We start from the raw sequence: 24,192 nt of genomic DNA on the forward strand, positions 1-24,192 counted from the left end.
CAAGAAATGGAACATAGACAACAATGCCTGGGAGACCTTTGCTCAGAAGAGACATACTTGGAGGAACCTCCTGATTGAAGGGTCACAATTCTTCAAGAAAACCAACAACAAGAGGAGGCCCAGAAATGGAGTCTGAGAAAGGAATACCCATGACATAGCGTCCAAGGTCCGGTCCCACCTTTTGGATACTCTTGTCAAGTGAGTGACTGAAGATGCGGCTCTAGGATCGGGCTTATCAGCCACGCAAGGACTCACAGAACCGGTGACCAGTAACACTGAGTATCTTCGGTAGACAAGAGTGATCACCGCATTCTATCCATTATAGTTCATTTAATGGAATGAACATCCTCATGACAAACCAAAGTTTTTTAAAAATCATCCTTTCACCTTCTGAGACTTCAATTCACTTTATACGGTAAAGTATCCTTATAATGGATTTAACAGCCTCATGACAAACCAAGGTTTAAAAAATATATCATCTGAACAATGAGATAAAAATACCTCAACCTTTAATTTGATTTGCAATTTAAACATATTTATAAACATTTATCACTAATAACATAAACCTACCAAAAAATGTCTCCCGATGTCTCCTGCCTCTGCTAAACCGAAACATTTCTGTGCGAATAAAGAGGTGTAAAAACTCACCAAAAATCTGGGTAAGTGGCCCAAGTTGGCGCTGTGGCTGGATTTTTCATTCAGCAGCTCCAACGCAGCACAGCTCAGGGTTTCAAGCAGTCAAAAAAACCCAGCCACGAGTTTAAGCGCGGCAAGCTTCCATCTCGCGTGCCTGAATGTCTGCACTTCCGGGTCGTCACGCTGTGCATGTGTGACGCGTCAGCGACTTAAGTTGCGAATCCTGCAGGAAGTTATAGGCCAATGTGGGGAAATGTCCACTTTGATGGAAAACTAGGTATGCAGAACATTATTTAAGCGGAGAGACTGCTGAATACTTTGGTACAGAAGGATCAGGTGGTTTGTATATTAATCATAACAAGTTAGCATCCAACTATAGCAAATAATTAGGAAGGAAGAATTGTGTACAATTTTGGCCTCCTTACATAAGGAGTGATATATTTATTTTGGAGACAGTTCGGAGAAGGTACACTGGGTTCATTCCAGGAATGAAGGAATTGTTTTATTAGGGCCTGTAATCATGGAGTTTCGAAGAATAAGAAGTGATCTTTTTGAAACGTATAAGATTCTGAACAGGTTGGCAGGGTGAATGCTGAAAGAATGTTTCCCCTCGTTTAATAAGCATGAACTGGGGGAGCAGTTTCAAAATAAGGGGTCCCCCATTTATGAAGAGGAATTTCTTTCCTTAGAGACTGGAAGATGGATCCTCTCTAGGACATTGATTCTGGAAGGCCCACCTAGATATGCCCCCGACCCACTTCTGTGGCATTCCAGGGTTGCCGCTGGACTCCATCTTGAATTTTGGAGACAGTCCCAGGCAATGTTCAGGTGAGTTCTGACCTCTGAGCGCCACGTTGTTCAAGATGTGCTTTCCCACTGTTGCCAAACAGAATTAGGTGTGGGTGGTTGGGCCTTCGTCTGCATCCCATCAGCAAAATGCAAATGAGGTTCGTTCCAGCCCCCAGTGGATTTCCGAATTTGCCATGACATGCACCAGTAAAATTCACGCGGAGTAAAACTGATTTTCAGGCCCTCTGCCCCCTACCCACAATTGAACCTGCCGAGGGGGCATGGGATAATTTCACCCATGGTTTTCAACCGCTCAGGTGGCAGCTGCTGAGAATGGGAACCTTGGCCAAAGCTTTCCAAAGCCGCGCACAATTATCTTGACTTAGTGGCTTTATATCAATTTTCAAATGTTGAATAAACTTGGTGTTATAACCCACACGGGTCCTACGGCGTAGGAATGACCCACTACCCCATGGAGCATGCAGAATATGAGCTCCCCATAAGGGGCAGGGGACTCTTAACTAAGGCAATGTGCCTTTGTATAAATAGAGTCAGCCAGTCAAGCAACGATGAGCGAAGACCCAGTAGGGAACTACTGGAGTTATGTATATAGTTAATGTGTTAAATAGAAATAAGTTTGTTTTTCTCGACAACTCGTTGTGGACTCATTGTAAAACTTGGGTTTTATCGAGAGCTAGTAGTTGTTGAAGGGAAAAGAGAGAGACAGCTGTGGTCCTGGAATGTAGTTCTAACAACGATGATATGGGAAGTTCAAATGAGTTGGTGAGTGAACAGTAGGTGAAGCAGGACTAAGTGAAGGAAATTGAAGTGAGCACAGTTCTTTTCTCCCTGAACTATCCAAGATCTTCCAATTCAGTGTATTTCAGACACGATGGATTGTGACTTAAATACATCTCCTCTCCCCCAGTTTCACTCAACAATGAAAAAACGTATGTTTGATCTCTCCACCAGTCTCTTCCTTCACTGTCCAATTGAATTAACAGTTTTCTTGACATTCCTGCAAGTCAGATTAATAAAAACCTGATCAACAATAAGAAGTGACTTACAGTATAAATTCAGATATAAAAAGCTTCCACTAAATTTAAATGTAACAATTCAAAATCTCAATTTTAACGCCTGGATTTTTCTGGAGTCAGGGAGACTCAGTGGAGGTGAGAAAATGGCAACTGGGATTCATTTCTGAGATACCTGCCCCAATCCCAGTGCCCCCAGTTTTTACCAGTGTGAGTTAAATGTGTGGGGCTGGTTCAGGCCATCAACATAATGAGGCATGTCATTTAGAAAGGTATGGATTGATCAGGGATAGTCAGCATGGTTTTGTCAGGGGAAAGGTCATGTTTTACTAACTTAATCGGATTTTTTAAGGAAGTAACAAGCAGGATTGATAAGGTTGGTATCGTGGATGTTGTCTACTTGGATTTGATAAGGCAAGGTACTTGCCTTACATGGCAGACTGTCAGAAATGTGAGATCCCATGGGACACAGAGGATGGTGGCGAGTTGGTTCCAAAATTGGCTCAGTGACAGGGAATGGAAAGCAATTTACAGTTGCATTACACCGGACTTGATGTTGGGGCCCTTGCTGTCTGTTGTATATATTAATGATTTGGATTTCAATGTGGGAGGCATGAGTCAGAACTTTACAGATGACACAAATACAATAATTGATCATGTAATTGATGGTAAGGAATGATAACAATCATTTGGTTGAGTGGGCGGAAAAGTAGTAAGTAGAATTCAGACTGGAAAAGAGCATTTATGGAGGAAAAACAAACAAGGCAATACTTGGAAGGATATTGAGAGGAGTTAAAGACGTGAGAGACCTTGGATTTAATTTCATTTGGTCCATGAAGGTGGTAGGTGGATAAGGTGATGAAGAAAGCAAATGGAATGCTTTCCTTTATTTGGAAAGGTTTTCTTTTCATTCATGGGATGTAAAGGTTGCTGGTTGGGCCGGCATTTATTGACCATCTCTAATCGTCCTTGATATGAGTATCCTGCTCGGCCATGTCAGAGGGCGGTTAAGAGTCAACAGTATCGCTGGAGTCACATGTAGCCAGACCAGATAAGGACGGCAGATTTCCTTCTCTAAAGGAAGGATCACATTAGTGATCCAGATGGGCTTTTACAACAATTAACAATGGTCATCATTAGACTTTTAATTCCAGATTTTATAAATTGTATTCAAACTTCACCATCTGCCATGGTGGGATACAAATCCAGGTTCCCAGAGCATTACCCTTGGTCTCTGAATTACTCGTCCAGTAACAATAGCACTACACCACTGCCTCTCTATTGAATACAAAAGCAGGGACGTAATGCTGGAACTAGACAAAATGCTTTTTCAGCCACAGCTGGAATTGTGTGTACAGTTCTCATCACCACATTACAGGAAGGACATAATTTCTCTGGAAGAGAACATAGGAGATTTACAAGAATGTTGCCAGGGCTTGAAAATTGCAGCACTGAGGAAAGACTGGATAGGGTTGTTTTCTTTCAAACAGCGAAGGCTGAGGAGTGACCTAATTGAGGTGTGCAAAACTATGAGAGGTCTGGATATGGTAAACAGGAAAGACTTTTTTCTCCTAGCCGAGGGATCAACTGCTTTCACCAGCGGGTAGTGGGCATCTGGGGTTCACTGCCTGAATTGGTGGTTGAGGCTGAAATGTTTAACTCATTTAAAAGGTACCTGGATCTCCACCTAGAGTGCTGTAACTTGTACGGACAAGGTGCTGGAAATTGGGCTAAAAATTAGCTCCAATTTATTTTGTCTTCTCATCCTTAGCTGATGCAGGTGTGATGCACTGAATGACTTCTTTCTGTGCTTATCTTTTATAGGGTTTATGGTAACAAGATCTCAGATGCGTATTAGAGTGTTGAAACAGCTGCACCCCAGGGAAATGATTAATTGATTGATAGCTTGGCTCTCTGATTTATCCTGTCAATTGCACAATGTTTATTTACAAAAGATAATGAGGTTTTAAGTGCTTACAGTTTCTGCTGTTGATACATTAAAGGCATTAGATGACTGATACTTTTATTGGGCCATAGTGAAATTAGTTTTTTTAAACAGAACAGGAAAGGAATGAATCAATGAACATGGTAAAGATTTTCCACTACCATTTTCAGAGGGAAGGGGACAGGATCTGCGGCGGAAGAGGGAAATCACGCAGGAGTCCCAAAACGTAATTTACGCTGGTGACCTCTCCAGCCAGTGATGTAATGGGAATCCCAACTTTGAACGCCGGGATCTCCATTTAAATGTATTTACATATAATTATCAGGCCTTTACGCCTGATTGTCTCTCCTAATTGGATTGTCAAGCTGGCATGAAAGCACGCTAATATGAACCATGGTAGGTCCCCCATGATGTGCACCTGATGAGCAGAACCCACCAGAGGCTCTGAAAAAGAGTCATACAGACTTGAACCATGAACTCTGTTTCCCTCCCCACAGACACTACCAGGCTTGCTGAGTTTTTCCAGAATTTCCTGTTTTTAGAAACCTAAAGAATTCCTATAGTGCAGCCCATTGGGTCTGCACCAATGCTTTGAAAGATCGCCCTACCTAGGCCCAATCCCCGGTCCTGTTCCTGTAACCCCACCCAACCTTTGGACACTAAGGGGCAATTTAGTGTGGCCAATCCACCTAACTTGCACATTGCTGGACTGTTTTACCTTCAGTAAAAAGGATTTTCTGGTCATTATCACATGCTGTTTGTGGGACCTTGCTGTGTGAAAATTGTCTGTCATGTTTCCATTATTATAATAGTGCCTTAACCTCACAAGTGCTTCATTAAATATAAAGCTCTATGGGACATCCTGAGGTCTTGAATTGTGATGCGATTAGCGTTTTTTTACAATGAGGCATGTGATTGGCAGCATTAATTTTGTGCTTGTACATGACAAATGTAACCCTTAATTCCTAATTTTTCACCTTAGTACTTTCGTTCAAATTGGTCACCTTTGTCTGCACACCTTTCCAAATGTGGCAGTTGTAAACACTTTGCTTATCTCCATTGTGATTGTATCCTTTTTCAGCTGCTGAAGTCCATCATCCTCATAACGGGTTTCCTCTGACCAATTGAGTTTTTAAAAATCATTTCTTTATGCCATCTGCAATAAGTTACAATCCGTTTTGCAAAGTCGGTATTTTAAGATCTCTTTTTGCCCTCTCCTGTGTCTTCACAGCTGGACCGATGTGCTGATCATTCTTTATTGTGCTTATGTGTTATCTCAAGGGTGTGGAGGGGAATTAATGGGTTAATCAACCGTGATATCACAAGCACATTCTATTCAGTTTAGTGTTATTAGCATGCAGGCTGCACTACATACTACTGCCAAATAAAAAAAAGTACTTCCATTCAGTGAATAGTGAGTGCATCATTATAATAAAAGTAAATTAATCCCATATAGTGTGTTATCATAATTGCAGAATGGACTAGACAAATTACTTCAAGTGTCACCTTTTAATTTTCCGTGGATTAACTTAATTGTCAAAGTGCACATTAAACTAGGTTCTTTAAAAAAAATAGACTACAATGCAATATTCAGATACCTAAATATGCCAAAATGCTTCTGTCAAGTGTATTCCTCATGATATTCAAGATGATATTTTGATATGCTTATATAGTAAAAAATATGTTTGAAAAGCACAGGGAGTGCTGAAAACATGCTTACCATCTCCTCATTCTTTTATAGCCTAGCTCTCCACCCACGGAAGCAAATCCTGGTGACTGGAAGTGATGAGCGCCTCTGGAAGATGTGGTCCATCCCCGACGGTGACATTATCATGACAGGTGAAGGTCACGGTGATTGGCTTTCTGGCTGCTGCTTCCATCCCAGGTTAGTGCAAACATTATATTCAGTCATGAATCCCTGCTGAGAGTATCTTTGCGTGCTTCTGTTTGCCTTAGTCTTTTAATTTCTAGGCAGGACTGATGACACTGTGCTTCATGTTTGCTTTTGTTTCCGTTCCATATTGTGTAATGCATTTATAAATGATCTTGGTAATTTTCCTTGACAGCCCTGTTACATTGACTGGAATGTCACACACGTTACTACCATGTGAATCTCTTTGGAGTCTTATATGTCCTTCCTCAAACGAGCAAATGAACGTGTTCATTTGGTTTTCATAAACCATAAAATAATGTTAGATTTTGAATGAAAGACAAAGGGCACAATTCAGCGGTCTTCAAAATAAGTGCAGTTTCAGGCATGTTTCTCGGCGGCTGCAACACCGAGATTCACCCTGCTTTGCTGATTTTGGGGGCCTCGGGGAGTTCCTCTCTGCCATGGTAACACTTTAGTCGATCTCCTGCTGGCGAGCCAAGTTTGCCAGCAGGAATAGTGCCTTGCATCTCTGTAACCCCGCTTTCTGCCTCCACCTCACCCCCAACCTTCTCGAGGCCTCTGGAACCCCTCCGATTCCTTCTCTATTGGGCAAGAGTCCCCTGGCCCGACAACTGGCAGTGCCAACCTGGGCACTGCCAGTCTGTCACTCAGACGTGCCACCTGGACACCCTGACAGGAACAGACTGATAGTACCAGGGTGCCCAGGTGGCACTTCCAGGCTAGCAGTGCTGAGGTGACACAGCGCCAGGGAGTGTCAAGGTACTACCTGCCCTTTCCTCCCACAGTCCAAAGATGTGCAAGTGAGGTGGATTGGCGATGCTAAATTGTCCCTTGGTTAAGTGGGGTTACTGGGTGGGGTGGAGGTGTGGGCTTGGGTAGGATGCTCTTTCCAAGGACAGGTGCAGACTCGATGGGCCAAATGGCCTCCTTCAGCACTGTAAATTCTATGATTCTGTGATCACGTCAGGCGGGGAGAGTTGGGTGACACACATGAGATTTTGTCCCTCAACACGGGACCCAATTTGGGGCTCTTGCAGGATTCACGTGGAGCAGGGCACAATGCAGTGGCTAAAGCATGCCAAATATATTTAACCCTGACAAACATTATTCACTTTGGCCCAGTCAAAAAAACACAAAGCATAATGCTAGGAAATCTCAAATCTCAATCTTCTTCATTTACCATCTCCCCGCAAGCAGGGAATAATAAGTGGTCTCTTGCATTCGAGGATCGTTCAAAAACTTCTGGGGCCTGGCTTGTTTTAAACGTTTTTAGCTTTCACCATTCAATCTCTTCAAAGTCTTGACAGCATGGATGTGGAGAGGATGTTTCCTCTTGTGGGAGAATGTAGAACTAGGGGTCACTATTTAAAAATAAGGGTCGGGATTTTCCGTTCAGCGACACCTGATTCGGGAAATATGATCAGATGGAGAATTGGATGTCAGATGAAGGTTGTGGCCAGCGCCGGGCGGCAACAGAATGCCATGCTCCGGTCGTTCGACAGCGGCGTGAATGCATTCCATGCCGCAAGCTGGTGTGGGCATGCAAATTGTACCGTAAACGCCATTGACATATCATTAACAAGCATGCCCCGGCATTCTCCAGGCCTCCAGTGATGCTCCACCTCTGCCAGGAGGAATTACCGCGGCGAGGTTGACTTGTGCAACTTAAAATCCAGAAATAGGCGTCATGGCTGCTGAGGGTTCGGGAAGGGGTACAAATAGTGTCCCACATCGCTGTAGTATTCTGACAGTTGTGCCGCTGGCCGGGTGACGTCTGCCAGGGTCAGGTGGAGTAGCAGTTGGTGGCTAGGCGGTAGGCCGTGAGGTCGGAGTTCTCCAGCATGGACCACTATTGCCGCAGCCGACAAGACAGCCATGCAGCTGCACACACCGCTGACTGCCAACTGGGAACTTAGCACCATGGGTCATATAGTTGACCCCCTCCCCCCCAGGCCACCCCCTTAGGTACCATCTGGCCCCAGCCGACTCATCAATGGAATGGGCATGCTGCAGTGCAACCAGTGCAGTCATCTTCTTGACTACTGGAATGGCGGCGTGTGGGGAATGGAGTGCTTATATGCAGCTCCTACTTGTCAGGCTCTCCAGTGCCGATCCTGATCCCATCATATCACGCGCCAGCTTGCATTGGAATTGCACTTGTTCCATGTGACACTGGTGTTAGCCCACAACCAGTTCCTAAATCATTCCTGGACCGCCACTGCTTTCATCACTACTGAACGCTCGCAATTTAATTCCAGCGTCAGCACTTAGTCTCTCAAATGGAGGACCCTGGCCAAGGTGTTTCTTTTCCGATAGGAATGAGCAGATAACATTTCCTCTCAGAGGGTTATGAGTCTTTTGAAATCTCTTCCTCAAAAGGTGCTGGAAGTAGAGCCTTAGAATATTTTTAAGGCAGAGGAACATAGTTTTTCGATAAGCAAGGAGGTGAAAGATTATTGAGCGGCTCGGGGAATGTGGAATTGAGGTTAGAATCATGACCTTACCGAAAGACAGAGCATGTTTGAGAGGCCGAATGGCCTACTCCTGCTGCTAATTCATATGTAGGAAACCTATTTCAGCCTATCCAAGGAAAGAGCTTTCATAATGTGGTCAAACCGGTTGAGTGTGTCAATCTGCAAATCCTTCCAACACCCCAATGACTGGCGGTAAGAGCAGGAGAGACTCCTGGTCAGCCACGCTTAATATGGAGTAGCGCCACTCAAACTTTTAGCCCTTGGTGACAGATTAGTGACCTGTTATGGGAATTACTAGCTATGGAAATGGACAAACGTTTGATTAGTGCACAACTAGGTGTGTGAAAAAAATCAGCCTATGGGCACATCATAGAAGCATCAGGGCAGGAGTAGGCTATTTACCCTAACAATTCATGCCAGCGTACTTTCTTGGCAAGATCAGCTCGCCAGCAGAAAATCAACTAAAGTGTGATCTCGGCAGGGAGAAAATCATCATAATGTCACCCATGATCAAATGGTTGAGCAGACTCGATGGACCGAATGGCCTAATTCTGCTCCTATATCTTATGGTCTGACGGAGTCTGACTGACGATTCAGTTAGGTCATGGCTGATCTAATAGTACATCTCAATTATCCATCAGTCACATAATATTTAGGCCTATACTCAATAAAAATCTATCAATCTGAAATTTCCAGCCTCACAATGTTTTTAGAGGAGAGTTTCAGATTTCCTTTTGTGTGAAGAGGTGCTTCTTGACATCACCCCCGAATGATCTCATTCTAAATTTAAGATTATGCCCCCTTGTTCTGGCTTTCTCGCCAAAAAAAATAGCTTCTCTTTATGTCAACTCCTTTAATCATAACCACTTCAATTGGATCACCCATAATCATCAAAGAAAGTGGCTGAATTCTCTACTGTCGGGATTCTCCATTGCGCCAGCAGCACACCCACGCCCGTGGATTTTCCATGTGGAGCTGCCCACAACGGGAAATCCCATTGGCCAGCTGGCAAGACGGAGAATCGGCAGAGTACCGTTGCGGCGGGACAGAGAATCCCACCCAGTAAGTTTAGTTTATGCAACCTGTCCTCATAATTTAACCCTTTTAGTTTAGGCTGCTGCTACCACTGAGGTACATACACTGCTGGCTTCTAAACACTACCCTCCACATTGTGTCCTGGACATTTCTCTGCTGGATTCAGCATTTTACCTTAATTCCCTGCAACTTTTTACTCAATCTGGATTCTCCACCGGAGAACACAAGCCTCGACTCCAGTAAATTACCTACTTGTGAAAACTGGGTGTTTGCTCCTATTTTCTCTCTATTTTGAGTCAGCTTTGCTCTGTTCATGTTCATTCTCATTCAGCTCTGGATTCCCAATAACCTCTCTGTTGCTTCCGTCTGCTTAGTTCCTGTGGCTGCACATTCTGCTCTGATTAACTTGTCCTTCAGAACTCCTTCATTGAACTGATTTAAATCAGCTTCTCAAGCTCTTGCTGCTTTCTCCGACCTTATGTGGTTTTTGCCCCTCTGCAGCTGTTCACTAGATCTGGTTGTTTCTATTCACTGAATTTGTGGACTTACTATTCATTGTCTCCAGCTTCCTGGACATAATTCCTCTTGGTTCTTAGATTTTAGATCCTAGTTCCTCTGCTGTTACATTTGATCTGCTGGTACATCCTGTGAATACCTGAACCATGAACATACAGACATACAAAATAGAAGCAGAAGTAGGCCATTCGGCCCCTCGAGCCTGCTCCACCATTCAGTAAGATCACGGCTGACCTGTATATTTTAGGTTCCATGTTTCCATCCACCCCCGATAACCTTTGATCCCTTTGCCTAACATGAATGCATTCCTCCACCTTAAAAATATTCAGTGAACCCCCTTCCACTGTCTTCTGAGGCAGACAAAGTCACACAACCTTCTGAGGGGAAAAAAAACCTCTTCATCTCTGTCCTCTAGGGGACCCCTAATTTCAATACAGTGCCCCCTAGTTTGGGACTCACCTCCAACCTTTCAACGTCCACATATTTGGGATATTATGGGCTGGATTCTCCGATTTTGAAGTTATGTCTGTTCTTACATTTTTAGCTAGCTTCCTCCCACAGTCCAAAGATGTGCAGGTTACATTAAGGGATCATTAAAATAGGGCGAGGGAGTGGGCTTGGGTACAGTAATCTTTCAGAGGATCAGTGCAAACACGATGGGCTGAATGGCCTCCTCTGCACTGGAGGGATCCTATGATCTATTCATTTCATTCTTCTTACAGTATTATGTTTATTGTCTACCATTAACTCCCCATTCTCACTCTCCAGTGGACTAGCCCTTACTTTCCTTCCTCTTTTCCTGATTAAATGCCGATTGAAAGTCTTGCTATTGTCATGGGAGAGTCCCTTTAAGAACTGTTTTGTTTTATCAAATGGCATCAGTCATGTCATTGTGTGGGTGGAGCTGGACTGTGGCCCTGGGCTTTTCGTTTTGTTTTTGAGCTGGGAGCTGGCTGTGGATATGAGATTTACTTTTGTTTTACATTTGGAAGCTGGAGTCAGAGAAGTCTGTCTTGTCTCTCTCTGTGTGCATGTTATAAGGTGTCTCCAGATCACTTGATAATTTCAAAGTAATAACTGTTTTCTGGAAGGAACTCAAACCTAATGTTTTGGTAAAAGGGTTCTTTTGATTTATAAATATTGTTACTTGATTGAAACAGTTGGGGAAGTTATTAAATGTTATAGAGAGAGTACTGCAGCTGAGTGGGGTATTTATGTTTGTAGTTGATAAAAATGCTTCCTGTGTGTGTTTATAAAATGTTAACTGAATTTGCAGAATAAACCATTTTTTTGATTAAAAGTGCGAAAGGCCTCTGTTGAATAACACCTGATAGGCAGGACTTGTGCTCCTCGTAACCAAAATTAACAAAACGTTGCAGGTCAGGTGAACTCCATGATATACTTTGGAGTTTTCTAAACCTTGGTCCATAACTCTTTCTCCTGATTAATCTTTTAGTCATTCTCTGCTGTTCTTTATATTCTGATCAATCATCTGACCTGCCACTCATTTTTGCGCAGCTATACACACGTCCGCTGTACCTTGGATTAATCTCCACTGGCTAATGAACATTCTTGGCCCGCTGATTGAACTGGAAAACCACTAGTAACGCACCCACAAATACTTTGGGGCTCAGAAACCCAGAAATCCAAAATCCACAACTGACTCCGCACGACAACACTGGCTTGTAGGTGCTCCAAATTGATTCTGGCCTGTGCACAAGTCAACACCACCCTACAACCGGATCTCAGATTTTAAAATAAAAACAAAAGAATGTTGGAAATACTCAGCAGGTCAGGCAGATCTTAGAATTAAATTCTGTATCCGGCGCCAGGGATGGGGGCCACCTAGCTAGCTGGACGGGCTAACTCACGGAGTTACTCACGGTGTGCATATGTTTGGTTTATTAAAGGGATTGGGTTATATTGTGCTGTTACTGGGAGTGGGGGAGGGGGGGGGGGGGAGGGGGGAAATGTTCTGCTGATGAGAGAGGGACTTGGGCTGAGGGACAGAGAGGAGGTTGGAGGTGGAGGCTGTCTGGGGGCCGACCGGTGGAGGCGCGGAGCATGGGCTGGAGGCGGGCCCAAAAATGGGTTTGTGATCGGCGAAGGGGGGGGGGGGGGGGTGTAATGAGCCCCCAACTAAGCTGATCACTTGAAATGCTCGAGGGTTAAATGGGCCGGTCAAGCGGGCACGTGTGTTCGCGCATCTTAGGGGACTGATGGAGGATGAGGTAATATTACAGGTGACGCACCTGAGAGTAACTGACCAGATTAGATTGAGGAAAGGCTGGGTCAGTCAGGTCTTTCACTTGGGACTAGACTCAAAGACTAGAGGGGTCGTGATCCTGATCAATAAGTGGATGGTGTTTGAAGTGGGTAGAATAGTCCAAAGATGTGCGGGTTAGGTGGATTGGCCATGCTAAATTGCCCGTAGTGTCCTAAAAAGTAAGGTTGAGGGGGGGTTGTTGGGTTACGGGTTTAGGGTGGATACGTGGGGTTGAGTAGGGTGATCATGGCTCGGCACAACATCGAGGGCCGAAGGACCTGTTCTGTGCTGTACTGTTCTACGTTCTATAATAGTCTCGGATGTGGGAGGTTGGTACATTATGGTCAGTGGGAAGCTGGAGGGGGTCCAGGTGGTACTGGTAAATGTGTATGCGCCAAATTGGGATGATGTGGACTTTATAAACAGGATGCCGGGGAAGATACCAGACCTGGACTCGCACAGGTTGGTCATGGGAGGGGACTTCAACACAGTTATTGACCCTGGCTTGGACCGGTCAAGCTCAAAAATGGGCAAGGTGCCAGCAATGACAAAGGAACTAAAAGGGTTCATGGAGCAGGTGGGGGTGGATCCATGGAGATTTGGTCAGCCGAGGGTGAAGGAGTTCTCCTTCTACTCACACATGCATAAAGTGTACTCCCGGATTGATTTCTTTATTTTGAGCACGGCTCTACTGATGGGTGTGGTGGACACTGGGTACTCGGCGATCACAATCTCAGACCATGCACCGCATTGGGTTGACCTGCAAGTTAGTAAAGGCAGTAACCAGTGCACGCAATGGAGGTTAGATGTGGGACTTTTGGCTGACGAAGGGATGTGCGAGCGGCTGTGGAAATGTATTCAGAACTACCTTCAGGTCAATGACACGGGGGAAATTTCAGCAGCGGTGGTCTGGGAATCACTGAAGGCGGTGGTCAGAGGGGAGCGAATTTCGATACGGGCCCAGAGGGACAAGGTGGACAGGGCAGAGACGGACCGACTGGTAAAGGAGATACTACAGATCGATAATATGTATGCGGAGACCCCAGAGGCAGGGCTTTTAAGGGAACGGCTGAGGCTGCAGGTGGAGTTTGGCTTGTTAACCACAGGGAGGGCGGTGGAGCAGCTGAGAAAGGCGAGGGGGGGCGATATATGAGAATGGAGAGAAGGCCAGCTGAATGCTTGCACAGCAGGTTAGAAAGAGGGAGGCAGCCAGGGTGATAGGGAAAGTAAATGACGGAGATGGGAACCTGGTTGGTGATTCAGTCAGGGTGAATAAGGCGTTTCGGGATTTCTACAGCAGGCTGTACAGGTCAGAACCCCCTAAGGGGGCGGAGGGGATGAGGCACTTCTTGGAGGGGCTGAATTTCCCAAAGATTGACAGGGAGCTGGTAAAAGGGCTGGGGGCCCCAATCGGGTTGGAAGAGATAGTGGAGGGTCTGAAGGCCATGCAGTCGGGTAAAGCCTGGGGCCGGACGGGTACCCAGTGGAGTTTCATAAAAACTTCTCTGGGATATTGGGGCCGGTGTTGGTGAGGATGTTCAGTGAGGCAAGGGGGAGAGGGGTGCTGCCCCCGATGATGTCACAGGCCACGATTCCGCTGATTCTGAAGCGGGACAAAAACCCGGAGTTGTGTGGGTCCTACAGGCCGATATCCCTGTTGAATGCGGATGCCAAATTGCTGGCCAAAATTTTGTCCTCCAGGATTGAGGATTGTGTTCCGGACGTTATTGGGGAGGACCAGACGGGGTTTGTTAAGGGTAGGCAGTTGGTGACCAATGTAAGAAGGTTGTTAAACCTGATCATGATGCCCCCGGAAGGTAGGGAGGTGGAGGTAGTGATCGCAATGGATGCAGAAAAGGCTTTTGATCGGGTAGAATGGGACTATCTGTGGGAGGTACTGGGACAGTTCGGATTTGGGCGGGGCTTTATTGACTGGGTCAGGTTGCTGTATCAGGCACCTGTCGCAAAATGTACAGACGAATAGGACAACATCGGACTATTTTAGACTGCATCGGGGAACGAGACGGGGATGCCCCCTCTCCCTACTGTTGTTCGCGCTAGCTATAGAGCCGTTAGCAATTGCTCTGAGAACTTAAGGGGCTGGAAGGGGCTGGCCTGGTGAGGGGGGCGGGGTTGGAGCACAGAGTCGTGCTCTATGCAGACGACCTGCTTCTGTATGTATCGGACCCAATTGAAAGGATGGAAGAAATCAAGAGGATTCTTGGGAAATTTGGCCGGTTTTCGGGGTATAAGCTAAATATGGGGAAAAGTTAGATGTTTGCAGTCCAGGCGAGGTAACAGGAGAGGCAACGGGGGGAGCTACCATTTAGATTAGTTGGGGGAAGCTTTAGGTACCTAGGCATTCAAGTGGCGCGGGAATGGGACAGACTGCACAATCAGTAAGAATGAACACCAACACCTCCTCCACAATAGTCCTCAATACCGGTGCCCCGCAAGGCTGCGTACTTAGCCCCCTACTCTACTCCCTGTACACATACGACTGCGTGGCAAAACATGGTTCCAACTCCATCTACAAGTTTGCTAACGATACGACCATAGTGGGCCGGATCTCGAATAACGACGAGTCAGAATACAGGAGGGAGATAGAGAACCTAGTGGAGTGGTGTAAAGACAACAATCTCTCCCTCAATGCCAGCAAAACTAAAGAGCTGGTAATCGACTTCAGGAAGCAAAGTACTGTACACAACCTGTCAGCATCAACGGGGCTGAGGTGGAGATGGTTAGCAGTTTCAAATTCCTAGGGGCGCACATCACCAAAAATCTGTCCTGGTCCACTCACGTCGACGCTATCACCAAGAAAGCACAACAGTGCCTATACTTCCTCAGGAAGCTAAGGAAATTCGGCATGTCCACATTAACCCTTACCAACCTTTACAGATGCACTATAGAAAGCATCCTATTGGGCTGCATCACAACCTGGTACGGCAACTGCTCGGCCCAGGACCGCAAGGAACTTCAGAGAGTCGTGAATACCGCCTGAAATCACACGAACCTGCCTCCCATCCATGGACTCCATCTACACCTCCCGCTGCTGGGGGAAAGCGGGCAGCATAATCAAGGATCCCTCCCACCCGGCTTACTCACCTTTCCAACTTCTTCCATTGGGCAGGAGATACAGAAGTCTGAGAACACGCACGAACAGACTCAAAAACAGCTTCTTCCCCACTGTCACCAGACTCCTAAATTACCCTCTTATTGACTGACCTCATTAACACTACACCCTGTATGCTTCAACCGATGCCAATGCTTATGTAGTTACATTGTACATCTCGTGTTGCCTTATTATGTATTCTCATGTATTTTCTTGAATTTTGTTTAATTCCCTTTTCTTCCCATGTACTGAATGATCTGTTGAACTGCTTGCAGAAAAATACTTTTCACTGTATCTCGGTACAGGTGACAATAAACAAATCCAATCCAATCCAATCCAATTAAATCTGGCCCGACTAGTAGACCAAATGAAGGACGCTTTTTGGAGGTGGGACACGCTTCCGTTGTCACTGGCTGGGAGTGTGCAGACAGTGAAGATGACGGTCCTCCCGAGATTCCTGTTTGTATTTCAGTGTCTCCCCATCTTTATTCCGCGGTCCTTTTTTAAATGGGTCAACAAAGTGATCACTGGCTTCGATTGGGCGGGAAAGACCCCGCGAGTAAGGAAGGTAATGCTTGAGCGGAGTCGGGGTGAGGGCAGGCTGGCGCTGCCAAATTTTAGTAACTATTACTGGGCGGTGAATATAGCCATGATCAGGAAGTGGGTGGTGGGGGAGGGGTCAGCATGGGAGCGTATGGAGGTGGCTTCATGCAAGGGCACCCGTCCCGGGGCGTTGGTAACTGCGCCTCTGCAGTTCCTGCCAGCACAGTACTCCACCAGCCCCATGGTGGTGGCGGCCCTGAGCGTCTGGGGGCAATGGAGAAGACATGTGGGAGCAGAGGGAGCATTGGTCTGGTCCCCAATCTGTAATAATCACCGGTTTGCCCCGGGAAGTATGGATGGGGGGGTTTCTGGATATGGCGGAGAGCAGGGATTGAGAGGATGGGAGACATGTTTATGGAGGGGAGCTTTCCGAGTATGAAGGCGCTGGAGGAGAAGTTTGGGTTGACGAGGGGGAACAAATTCAGGTATCTGCAGCTGCGGGACTTCCTACGTAAACAGGTGTCAACCTTCCTGCTCCTACCGCTGAGGGGGATTCAGGACAGGGTAGTTTCCAGAGGGTGGGTAGGAGAAGGGAGCGTCTCGGACATTTACAAGGAACTTATGGGGTCAGAGGAGACGCAGACCGAGGAGCTGAAGCGCAAGTGGGAGGAGGAGCTGGGAGGAGAGATAGAGGATGGTCTATGGGCTAACGCGTTGAGTAGAATCAACGCGAGCGCAACATGTGCCAGGCTCAGCCTGATACAATTTAAGGTTGTTCACTGGGCTCACATGACAGTGGCCCAGATGAGCAGATTCTTTGGGGTGGAAGACAGGTGTGCAAAATGTGCGGGAGGACCAGCGAACCATGTCCACATGTTCTGGACATGTCCGAAGCTTAGGGGATTTGGCATGGGTTTGCAGATGTCAAAGAAGGGTGGCACTGAGTCCAGAGGTGGCGATTTTCGGAGTGTCGGAAGACCCAGGAATCCAGGAGGAGAAAGAGGCAGACATAAGAACATAAGAACTAGGAGCAGGAGTAGGCCATCTGGCCCCTCGAGCCTGCTCCGCCATTCAATTAGATCATGGCTGATCTTTTGTGGACTCAGCTCCACTTTCCGGCCCGAACACCATAACCCTTAATCCCTTTATTCTTCAAAAAACTATCTATCTTTACCTTAAAAACATGTAATGAAGGAGCCTCAACTGCTTCACTGGGCAAGGAATTCCATAGATTCACAACCCTTTCGGTGAAGAAGTTCCTCCTAAACTCAGTCCTAAATCTACTTCCCCTTATTTTGAGGCTATGTCCCCTAGTTCTGCTGTCACCCGCCAGTGGAAACAACCTGCCCGCATCTATCCTATCAATTCCCTTCATAATTTTAAATGTTTCTATAAGATCCCCCCTCATCCTTCTAAATTCCAACGAGTACAGTCCCAGTCTACTCAACCTCTCCTCATAATCCAACCCCTTCAGCTCTGGGATTAACCTAGTGAATCTCCTCTGCACACCCTCCAGCGCCAGTACGTCCTTTCTCAAGTAAGGAGACCAAAACTGAACACAATACTCCAGGTGTGGCCGCACTAACACCTTATGGGTGGGTAGAGTTGAGGAACCACAAAGGCAAAAAAACCATAATGGGAGTTATGTACAGGCCTCCTGACAGTGGTCAGGACCAGGGGCACAAAATGCACCACGAAATAGAAAGGGCATGTCAGAAAGGCAAGGTCACAGTGATCATGGGGGACTTCAATATGCAGGTGGACTGGGTAAATAATGTTGCCAGTGGACCCAAAGAAAGGGAATTCATTGAATGTTTACAGGATGGCTTTTTGGAACAGCTTGTGATGGAGCCCACGAGGGAACAGGCTATTCTGGACTTAGTGTTATGTAATGAGCCAGAATTGATAAAAGACCTTAAAGTAAGGGAACACTTAGGAAGCAGTGATCATAATATGGTAGAATTCAGTCTGCAATTTGAAAGAAAGAAGGTAGAATCAGATGTAAAGGTTTTACAGTTAAATAAAGGTAATTACAGGCGCATGAGGGAGGAACTGACGAAAATCGACTGGAAGCAGAGCCTAGTGGGAAAGACAGTAGAACAGCAATGGCAGGAGTTTCTGGGAGTAATTGAGGACACAGTGCAGAGGTTCATCCCAAAGAAAAGAAAGGTTATCAGAGGGAGGATTAGGCAGCCATGGCTGACAAAGGAAGTCAGGGAATGCATCAAGGCAAAAGAGAGAGCCTATAATGTGGCAAAGAGTAGTGGGAAGTCAGAAGATTGGGAAGGCTACAAAAACAAACAGAGGATAACAAAGAGAGAAATAAGGAAGGAGAGGATCGAATATGAAGGTAGGCTAGCCAGTAACATTAGGAATGATAGTAAAAGTTTCTTTAAATACATTAAAAACAAACGGGAGGCAAAAGTAGACATTGGGCCGCTCCAAAATGATGCTGGTAATCTAGTGATGGGAGACAAGGAAATAGCTGAGGAACTTAATAAGTACTTTGCGTCAGTCTTCACAGTAGAAGACATGAGTAATATCCCAACAATTCAGGAAAGTCAGGGGGCAGAGTTGAATATGGTTGCCATCACAAAGGAGAAGGTGCTAGAGAAACTATAAGGTCTGAAAATTGATAAATCTCCGGGCCCAGATGGGCTACATCCTAGAGTTCTAAAGGAGATAGCTGAAGAAATAGGGGAGGCGTTAGTTATGATCTTTCAAAAGTCACTGGAATCAGGGAAAGTCCCAGAGGATTGGAAAATCGCTGTTGTAACCCCCCTGTTCAAGAAGGGAACAAGAAAAAAGATGGAAAATTATAGGCCAATTAGCCTAACCTCGGTTGTTGGCAAAATTCTAGAATCCATCGTTAAGGATGAGATTTCTAAATTCTTGGAAGTGCAGGGTCTGATTAGGACAAGTCAGCATGGATTTAGTAAGGGGAGGTCGTGCCTGACAAACCTGTTAGAGTTCTTTGAAGAGATAACAAATAGGTTAGACCAAGGAGAGCCAATGGATGTTATCTATCTTGACTTCCAAAAGGCCTTTGACAAGGTGCCTCACGGGAGATTGCTGAGTAAAATAAGGGCCCATGGTATTCGAGGCAAGGTACTAACATGGATTGACGATTGGCTGTCAGACAGAAGGCAGAGAGTTGGGATAAAAGGTTCTTTTTCAGAATGGCAACCGGTGACAAGTGGTGTCCCGCAGGGTTCAGTGTTGGGGCCACAGCTGTTCTCTTTATATATTAACGATCTAGATGACGGGACTGGGGGCATTCTGGCCAAGTTTGCCGATGATACAAAGATAGGTGGAGGGGCAGGTAGTATTGAGGAGGTGGGGAGGCTGCAGAAAGATTTAGACAGTTTAGGAGAATGGTCCAAGAAGTGGCTGATGAAATTCAACGTGGGCAAGTGCACTTTGGAAAAAAGAATAGAGGCATGGACTATTTTCTAAACGGTGACAAAATTCATAATGCTAAAGTGCAAAGGGACTTGGGAGTCCTAGTCCAGGATTCTCTAAAGGTAAACTTGCAGGTTGAGTCCGTAATTAAGAAAGCAAATGTAATGATGTCATTTATCTCAAGAGGCTTGGAATATAAAAGCAGGGATGTACTTCTGAGGCTTTATAAAGCACTAGTTAGGCCCCATTTAGAATACTGTGAGCAATTTTGGGCCCCATACCTCAGGAAGGACATACTGGCACTGGAGCGGGTCCAGCGGAGATTCACACGGATGATCCCAGGAATGGTAGGCCTAACATACGATGAACGTCTGAGGATCGTGGGATTATATTCATTGGAGTTTAGGAGGTTGAGGGGAGATCTAATAGAAACGTACAAGATAATGAATGGCTTGGATAGGATGGATGTAGGGAAGTTGTTTCCATTAGCAGGGGAGACTAGGACGCGGGGGCACAGCCTTAGAATAAAAGGGAGTCACTTTAGAACCGTGTCGCGTCTTTTCGTCCGACGTCATTTCGTCCAACGACACTTCGTCCACGTCTTTTGGTCCAACGTCTTTTTGTCCGCCCGTCTTTTGGTCCAACGTCACTTCGTCCAATTAACCAATTGCAAATCAACTCCGTATAAAAGCATTTAATTGATAGAAAGCAGGCACAATACAGCAAGTGAATTTAATTGCTAAAATGCAAGTAATTGATGAAATTCAAGTAAAATGCAAGCTTAAAAATGCAGTTAAAAAGTTAAAAAATCTAAAAATGCAATTAAAAAGATCTAAAAGTTTACTACTGATGAATTCCCGAAATTACTTAAAATTGATGTAAATTGTGAGCAACATTCCTCAAGAAATCAATTTTCGCTGTGGGATCATATTCAACGACCAATCTTTTGAGGCGTTCAGTTATTTTCTTATATCGCGTACATGAAGTCGCCTGATTCCCCCGAAGAATTTGAGCCTTTTTGCCTATTATTAACCCTTCCTCTTCCTTCAGAGTTTTGATTAACCTCCAGATATTCAAATGAGCTCCACCCGCCGAACGCTTTATCGCAGAATGAAACCCCTCAGCAGCATTATTTGTTCTCGGTAGATCTTGTAGAACACGCTGATTAACATTCCATACAGCTGTCGGGAACGTAGGTGTTTCTCTCCTTCGTCTGGCACCACGTCCTCTCACAATGCCTATGTAAGTCAAGTCGAAGTAAACGATGAATTCAGCAGGTATTTCTTCATCGTCTATCAAATCTTCATAAGCCTCTTCGACATCTTCAACGGGGAGGAAAGCTAATGCTGAAAAACATCGAATTTTAAGGAATGATGAATTATTATTCGGCAGTAATGCAAAGACCCGTGGTAGACTGCTACCTTTAACTTGTACATGAATGCAGAACAGTTGAAACCACTGTTGTGGCACAATCTTGAATGTTCCATCACATGCCCAATGACGATATGATGCTAAATCCTGAAGAGCACTTTCTGATGCGAATACTAGTAAGCGCTGTTGATCCTCGACGCCCGAATCGAACCTCAGAAACTGCTGGCCATTGTCAAGCTTGCAATATTTGTCAGGTATTTCAAAACCGTGTCTAGCCGCTGGATTAGCGGGAAATCCAGAATTTTTTTGTCGGCACCTTTGAATAGTCCTTGAGACGACGGGCAGCCTTGGGAGTTGAGAGCAGGTATTTTCTGATAGCTGCGTAAACTTGGCCGCTAGTATGCTACGCGAACTTGCTGCTATGTTTTCCACTGCTTCATGCTTTATTTCTGCAACTGCTTTTCTAGCATTTAACGAATCGACATCAGCTGGATGAAGGTGCTCATTAGAGAAATAAATAATTTTAGGCTCATTGTTTTCCGTGACCGTGTGAATCCGCACTAAACATAGCCTTCTTTTCTCACATCTCCAGTATTCTTTTCCTAGGTTTGCACTGCTCGAATGAAAATCGTAGATATAGTTATTTCCATCAGCCACCTTCCGTTTACTCTTCGTTGACACAATGAACTTTGCCATTTCGGGATGGGCGAATTCGGGATTAGGAAAGAGACAGATAATATCTATCCTTTAACGAGGCTCGTTAAAGGGGAGAGAACGATAATAACTATCCTTTAACGAGGCTCGTTAAAGGAAAGAGGCCGGTAATAAAGATCCTTTATTGTATATTATGTGCATTAGAGAAGATTTCCATGTACAAAAGTTAAAGTGGAGTGGAGTGCTACTAAGCAAGTTACTAAAAGTCAAGTTACAAAAAGTCTTTGACAAAAAAAATCATCCAGCAAAAACACGTAAAAAGTCACAAAAAATCTTTGACGAAAAAAATCACCGGACAAAATGACGTTGGACCAAAAGACGGGCGGACAAAAAGACGTTGGACGAAAAGACGTGGACAAAGTGTCGTTGGACGAAATGACGTCGGACGAAAAGACATAGCACCCTTTAGAACAGAGATGAGGAGAAATTTCTTCAGCCAGAGAGTGGTAGGTCTGTGGAATTCATTGCCACAGAGGGCGGTGGAGGCCGGGACATTGAGTGTCTTTAAGACAGAAATTGATAAATTCTTGATTTCTCGAGGAATTAAGGGCTATGGGGAGAGAGCGGGTAAATGGAGTTGAAATCAACCATGATTGAATGGTGGAGTGGACTCGATGGGCCGAATGGCCTTACTTCCACTCCTATGTCTTATGGTCTTATGGTCTTATACAATTGCAACATAACCTCCCTAGTCTTAAACTCCATCCCTCTAGCAATGAAGGACAAAATTCCATTTGCCTTCTTAATCACCTGTTGCACTTGTAAACCAACCTTCTGTGACTCATGCACTAGCACACCCAAGTCTCTCTGAACAGCGGCATGCTTTACTATTTTATCGTTTAAATAATAATCCCGTTTGCTCTTATTCCTACCAAAATGGATAACCTCACATTTGTCAACATTGTATTCCATCTGCCAGACCCTAGCCCATTCACTTAACCTATCCAAATCCCTCTGCGGACTTCCAGTATCCTCTGCACTTTTCGCTTTACCGCTCATCTTAGTGTCATCCGCAAACTTGGACACATTGCCCTTGGTCCCCAACTCCAAATCATCTATGTAAATTGTGAACAATTGTGGGCCCAACACGGATCCCTGAGGGACACCACTAGCTACTGATTGCCAACCAGAGAAACACCCATTTATCCCAACTCTTTACTTTCTATTAATTAACCAATCCTCTATCCATGCTACTACTTTACCCTTAATGCCATGCATCTTTATCTTATGTAGCAACCTTTTGTGTGGCACCTTGTCAAAGGCTTTCTGGAAATCCAGATATACCACATCCATCGGCTCCCCGTTAACTACTGCACTGGTAATGTTCTCAAAAAATTCCACTAAATTAGTTAGGCATGACCTGCCCTTTACGAACCCATGCTGCGTCTGCCCAATGGGACAATTTCTATCCAGATGCCTCGCAATTTCTTCCTTGATGATAGATTCCAGCATCTTCCCTACTACCGAAGTTAAGCTCACTGGCCTATAATTTCCTGCTTTCTGCCTACCTCCTTTTTTAAACAGTGGCGTCACGTTTGCTAATTTCCAATCCACCGGGACCACCCCAGAGTCTAGTGAATTTCGGTAAATTATCACTAGTGCATCTGCAATTTCCCTAGCCATCTCTTTTAGCACTCTGGGATGCATTCCATCAGGGCCAGGAGACTTGTCTAACTTTAGCCCCATTAGCTTGCCCATTACTCCCTCCTTAGTGATAACAATCCTCTCAAGGTCCTCACCTGTCATAGCCTCATTTCTATCAGTCGCTGGCATGTTATTTGTGTCTTCCACTGTGAAGACCGACCCAAAAAACCTGTCAGTTCCTCAGCCATTTCCTCATTTCCCATTATTAAAACTCCCTTCTCATCCTCTGAAGGACCAATATTTACCTTAGCCACTCTTTTTTGTCTTATATATTTGTAAAAGCTTTTACTGTCTGTTTTTATATTCTGAGACGTTCTGGCCTTTGCTTCCCTGGTAGCCTGGAGACGGATACTATTATCTTGGAGGGACTCAAAGCCCCCGAAGTTGGAGACCTGGCTATCGGCCATGGCTAGCTTTCTCTGTTTGAAGAAAGTCAAGTTCGCCTTGAGAGGGTTACTGTTAGGGTTCGCCCGGAGGTGGCAACCGTTCATCGACTTCTTCGCGGAAAATTAATCGTCAGCAGAAGGGTTAGTTTAGCTTAGAATAGGGGGTAATAAAGGTGGGACCTGTAAGGAAGGGAGACGGCTTTTGCACTATGTTTATAGTTTCATGTACAGTGTTTATTTTGTTGTTGTTACAATCGCAAAAATACCTCAACAAAATATTTTTTTTTAAAAAAGAGAATTTAATTCTGCACTCTTCTTATCATCCATGAGACCCACCTTTGTCCTTGCAAACAAACATTCCATGTCCAACCTTCATTCCCTCTCTAAATGCCCTGGAGCATATTGTACACGTCAAAATATGAGCTCAGCTT

The 24,192-nt window shown here is 45.2% G+C and overlaps 1 protein-coding gene across 1 annotated transcript in view; it reads left to right on the plus strand.

Moving 5' to 3' along the window:
• LOC119962275 (sperm-associated antigen 16 protein-like) overlaps nt 1-24,192 on the plus strand; it is a 1,248,392-nt gene that overhangs the window by 571,901 nt on the left and 652,299 nt on the right. The window contains exon 8 of the mRNA XM_038790262.1: nt 6,146-6,289. Within this exon, the coding sequence (XP_038646190.1) occupies nt 6,146-6,289 (144 nt within the window). The remainder of the gene's footprint in view (nt 1-6,145; nt 6,290-24,192) is intronic.

This window comes from Scyliorhinus canicula, chromosome 2 (assembly GCF_902713615.1).
Source record: "Scyliorhinus canicula chromosome 2, sScyCan1.1, whole genome shotgun sequence".
Taxonomy (NCBI): Eukaryota; Metazoa; Chordata; class Chondrichthyes; order Carcharhiniformes; family Scyliorhinidae; genus Scyliorhinus; species Scyliorhinus canicula.